This window comes from Rhinolophus sinicus, chromosome 2 (assembly GCF_057876585.1).
Source record: "Rhinolophus sinicus isolate RSI-liver-muscle chromosome 2, RSI-T2T, whole genome shotgun sequence".
NCBI classification, from domain to species: domain Eukaryota; kingdom Metazoa; phylum Chordata; class Mammalia; order Chiroptera; family Rhinolophidae; genus Rhinolophus; species Rhinolophus sinicus.
This window is the reverse complement of record NC_142502.1, coordinates 107088203-107093819: the sequence shown is the minus strand read 5'-3', so window position 1 is coordinate 107093819 and position 5617 is coordinate 107088203. Positions and strand designations below refer to the sequence as shown.

The following is a 5617-nucleotide window of genomic DNA, read 5'->3' as shown; positions in this document are numbered from 1 at the left end:
AATCTCCACAGCCTGACAATTTACCCTCTTTTTAGGTGATTTTTTGTCCCTTAAAATAAACTCCCCAGCTGTCACAGCACAGAGACATGATCTATCATTAACTCTCACTTTAGGTTGTTTCCATTGATTATATTCTCACTAATGTGCTTCAGGTATATCCCTTTCTAGAACTTGGATTGAGATGTAAGAGTATGAGTGATTGCCTAAGATTCTCAAAAACTTGTTTTTTGTTGTTGTTTATGTTTGTTTTGTATTTGTTTGATTGATTGAGAACTTTGTGTATTCATTTAACCAAGTGTCCTTCCTAGACCCTTTACAAGCTTCCTTTCCTTAGCAACAGATGTGTCATCTCAAAACACTTTTCTGATTGGCTGCAGCTCAACTGATTTGAATTTTAATCAATCAGATACTGTCGCACCCTACATTCTCTTTCTTTTATTCTTCTCTGTTCTGCCCCACTCTTAAGCTCTATTGATACCCATCAAAGCACTGAAGAAGAAAATGGCCATAATTGGAGTCTCCATGTTAGGATTTTTCATCACTGTCATCCTGACGAGCCTTCAGGAATCATGGGCTATCAAAGGTAAGTGCTGAGAGAATCCAAACTGGGGACAATAAGCTCTGAGAGCATTGGAGAAATGAACTGTGGACATTTGCATGACTAACTTTGATGTGAAAGAAAAGTGTGATGGGTATTATGTGGTTCTAAATCTAGAAGTGTAATAAATTGTAGATGGAAGAGTTCTCTCCACACCACAATTTGAAGCAAGTCAAATTTAACTTAGAGGAGCAAAACTGAGTTATATATTGATCAATACCATTGACTTTGAAGTAAGCCAAAATTGAGGGGGAAATATTTTCTGACAGGCTACTTCTCTGGGCTTTAATTTATCTAAAGAAAATTAGTAAAATAAAAAACCGGAAACAATTTTTTGTGAGCATTTAGTGAGGAAAATATGAGAAGTTCTCAGCTGGATACATGGTAGTTACTTTTTGGCATGTGCATCCTGTCAGCATATTTTGAGCACTGACATTAAATTGAAGATTCCTAGAAAGGAAAGTCACCAAAAAGTAACAATCTACTCAAGGGAGAGGGAAAGGCTGATATTAATTGCATTTAATTTACTGCCTCTTGGGATAGTGACAGCCACTCTACAGAGGAGCTTACAGTTGTCTTTGGTCACTGTTACTTAATGATTTTCCCAAGACAGTAGAAAAATGGGTAACAAAGTGAACAGTCTGATATTCTCTGCCATCTCCTGACCAAACATTGAGCCGCTGTGAAAAAATATTCTTTACCCAGGTGACTCCCACAGAGGGTGGCAGATACACTGGAAATAAAGTAATAGCCCCGATCCTAGATCCATGATGGCAACTGTAGGTTTCTATTGCTCAGAAAGAGCCATATGTGGGGATGCATACCTGGAAAGGCAGAGGCTCTTCCCTTGGGTTGGAAAGGGTCAAATAGAATATTTGTGTGTGTGTGTGTGTGTGTGTGTGTGTGTGTGTGTGTGTGCACATAGCAGCAAATGCTAAGTCAATCCCTGGCTTTATCAATATGCAGTCAGACTTTATCTCCCTCTCCTCTGCATACACAACATAGGCTCTATACGCTCCAATTGTAGCTTTCTTATTTCCAGTTGATTATCCCCTTGGTTATAGATTATTCTTAGTATCAACTATAATAGAATAGGTTCCATAACGACAGTCTCTATTTAAGGAGCTTTAAGATACAAGGGCATGTTGCCGAGGTCAATATAAATATAATTCTTCCCTCAGTGGTATCCACGGAGTGGGTATAATCCAAGAAAGTGGGTGTTTTACAGCACTGCAAGGTCTCAATCTTAATTTCCTGGGTACTTCAGACCCCAGTCATATTTTCCATGGATCTGGTCCTTAAATACAAAGCAGCTTCTAAAGTGCTGGTTATAGGCCTGATGATATATTAAGAAATTACTTAACCTTGTGTGATTTAATCTTAAAAATAAACCCATGGTAGAAGCAAAACCACAGAATAAAATAATAGGTAAACTACACGTAAGTAGGTAAAATAATCAATTCACAATCACCAGGTAAGTAAGTAGCTCAATAGGAATTCAAAATTCAATGTGATTTCAGAGTTCAGAACCCAACCATTTAGGAGCTACTACTGGATTTCTAAAGCGGGAATCATTTCTCAGCTAGTAACGTGGAGATAAACAACAGCTCCACAAAGTTCTGGGATTTTAGCCCCCATTTCTTTCAATCCACCCTCTTTAACACTGCCCTTCAATTTCTCCCCTCCCATCTGTGTTCAAAATGAACACCCTTTATGCAGGCCTCATCTTCCCAGTCATGTCTACTCTCCACCACTCCTCCATTCCACAGGCCCTATCCCTTTTTACCACCCCTGCCCACAATTTGTGTCTCACATCCTGGGTCCTTCTCATCTCTCACTCCTACTTCCCACCCTAACTTCATTTCCTGCCTTTTCAGAGAATCATGTGATCATCCAGGCTGAGTTCTATATGACACCTGACCCATCTGGCGAGTTTATGTTTGACTTTGATGGTGATGAGATTTTCCACGTGGATATGGAAAAGAAGGAGACGGTCTGGCGGCTTGAAGAATTTGGACGTTTTGCCAGCTTTGAGGCTCAGGGTGCTTTGGCCAACATAGCTGTGGACAAAGCCAACCTGGACATCATGATAAAGCGCTCCAACCACACCCCGAACACGAATGGTATCTCTCTCTGCTGCACTCTTTGATGTGGGAATAATAGCTTTAAAAAGGAGTCTTCAGCTCTTTGTGTTAACTTAGTCACTGACTTTCCCTTCCAGGGGCCTAACTTTGCCGTAAGCAAGCCCCAAATTCTCAAGCCCAAGAACTTCATGGGTTTTTCATTTCTTGATGTTCTTACATCTTGTCTCTGTCATCACAGTCGTTCACAAAGGTATTACCCTGACTCTATGCTGGGGGAGGCAGGATTGAGGTCCTCGAATATCTTATATTTCAATATTGGTTCCAGTTCATGGGTGAGGGTATCAGAGATGGGTATCTGAGACTGTGGCATATATTCTCAGGGCACAATCTCAATTGCTTTTTCAGCCTTAGTGGGGGGAAGGGACGTGGCTAAGCATGAAAGGCTCACTTCTGTCACGTGTCCCCCAGTGCCTCCAGAGGTGACTGTGCTCCCGAACAAACCTGTGGAACTGGGAGAGCCCAACATCCTCATCTGTTTCATTGACAAGTTCTCGCCACCAGCGATCAATGTCACATGGCTTCAGAATGGAAAACCTGTCACCACAGGAGTGTCAGAGACGGTCTTCCTGCCCAGGGACGACCACCTTTTCCGCAAGTTCCACTATCTCCCCTTCCTGCCGTCTACCGAGGACGTCTACGACTGCCAGGTGGAGCACTGGGGTTTGGATGAGCCCCTTCTCAAGCACTGGGGTATGGAGCAGCCTTCACTCTCCCTTATGTTATGGTTTCCTCCTGTGATGCGTGTGGCTGGTCCTTTGGGGCCCAGAGTCCTCTAACTGTTTCATAACAAGTGCTACAATTCTTGTTCCTTGTCTTCTCCCATTATCCAGCTTTCCCCACTTTCAGACTTGTAATTCTCTTGATGCATCATTCCGTCCTCCTCTTCTTTATTGATTAACAACTATTCTTTTAACTGAGTGCCCAACATTTGATCTTAAGTACTACTGCCTACCACACTGATTACTTCTGTACCGTTTTATTGTCCCCCAGAGTTTGAAGCACGAACCCCCCTCCCAGAGACAACAGAGAACGTGGTGTGTGCCCTGGGCCTGATTGTGGGTCTCGTGGGCATCATTGCTGGGACCGTCTTCATCATCAAGGGTTTGCGCAAAGGCGGTGCTGCTGAACGCCGGGGGCCGCTGTGAGGGACTTTAGGTGGGTCTGATGGTCGGAAAAAGACAGATATGAGTTGTCAAGGGAAGGAAACAGAGTGGGGAGAGAACATGTGATGCGTATAAGGGAAAAAGGTAGCAAAAGTCATGGCTCTTGACTTACCTTTGCCAGGACAGAATCAGACATTGGCATTGTCTGGTATCTCAAAGCTATAGGGTCCCTCATCCCTTTCCATACATGTGCACCTACATCTTCAGCCTTGGAAATTCTCTCTAGTACCAAAACCGTTGTTTCACATTAGAATACGGGGTCCAGTGATCTAGGCAAGTTAGCTTTGAGATTTCGGCATTTCCTGGCTTATATTTTCTGGGGTAGGCCATCAGGTCAAAGGTACTTCCAGAGCTTGGATCTTCTGGGGTTAGTGTAGATTCATTGTATGAACTGGAAATTTCTTGGAAGCCAATGTCTGTGTTTGCTCCTCCAATTTAAAAAGTGGTTTCAGAAGTTCTGGGAGAAGGTAAAGCATGATCTGCTCATTCATGCTCCCTTGGAGAGTAGGGTGTAGGAGCTCGTGCTGGAAAGGTTGCAAGCAGTCAGATGAATGTGAAGCCTTTTGCAAAGTCAAAGGGTTAAGGGAAAAGAGGAAGGAAGCTGAAGGTAAGTGCTGAAAATATTCACCTTAAATTCTTTAGTAACTATGTGTGTCCTCCTACAGGTAATGGACTATCTTAGAGAGAAGATCAATGAAGAGATTTCTGCTTTAGTATCTTTACACACTTGGCTATCCTCCGATTGTTCACTTCTGTGAAGACTACCACTCTCCAGCACTTCCCAGCCCTGCAGTCACTCTAAGAGTGGTGATGCATCTCCGTCTCCCCATACTCTAACCGCTAGTTGGGCTTCCCTGTCTATTGTCCCTTCTTGTATCTTTTCTCCCTCCATCTCCCATTATCTTTTTACTTTCAGCATGCAATGCCTCTGGAATAGGTCCTATAAGATCCTTTTGTTTTTGCTATGGAAACTTTTGAACGTCCCATGGGGATATCTCCTACATACTTATTGCTTGGGGTTTTTTTAAACTGTGATTGTGATTTTTCTGAATACAATAAACTATTGGACCACTATTAGGTGGAGTTTTTTTTGTCTGAGCCAGTCCTTCACAGAAGTTGGGGAATATATGCAATCCTTTCCTCCTGAAATGTCTGAATGTTGAATATATCTTATAAGCTCTGTAATTAATTTAAAAATCCTGATTCATTAGGGCTTGATCTTATTTAGAAGATTTGCAAGCAATCCCGTTGCTGTGGTCCAGTCCTCATCTGGAAAACTCATTAGAATAAGGTTTGTTAGGAGATCTCTACTGAGCAACAGGTTTAGAATCTGGTTTGGTTGTTGAGCATTCAAGACAATGAGATACCTGAATCTTCAGTAGAATTACTCTCAAAGCCTAGGGTTGCCTCTGATAACAGATGAGACAGATGGAAAGAAGTGGGGAGTAGAATAGAGGAGGATCCATACACATTACAGGATTTACATATCAATGTCGCCCATTCCAGACTTAATGAGGGATGAGATTAGACACTGAGGATTGGCGTTACCCATTTTATCAACATAGACTTGGACGCCTGTTTCATTACCAGGAGAATAGTCTGAATTATTCTTGGAACCACCTTGTGTTTGAAGATATGTTGCTGAGTGGAAATACTGAGTAAATGGAGAAGGGGAGGAATATGGCATTAAAATGGGACGAAAGAATGTTTGA

At 42.3% G+C, this 5617-nt stretch overlaps 1 protein-coding gene across 1 annotated transcript; it reads left to right on the top strand.

Annotated features, from left to right (window-relative positions):
* Positions 1–424: 424 nt before the first annotated feature.
* Positions 425–4979, top strand: LOC109436803 (HLA class II histocompatibility antigen, DR alpha chain). Its single transcript, XM_019715630.3, has 5 exons — positions 425–583; positions 2476–2721; positions 3151–3432; positions 3733–3897; positions 4571–4979. The coding sequence occupies exons 1-4, from the start codon at positions 502–504 to the stop codon at positions 3885–3887; spliced, it is 765 nt and encodes a 254-aa protein (XP_019571189.3). The 5' UTR covers positions 425–501; the 3' UTR covers positions 3888–3897; positions 4571–4979.
* The last annotated feature ends 638 nt before the right edge of the window (positions 4980–5617 follow it).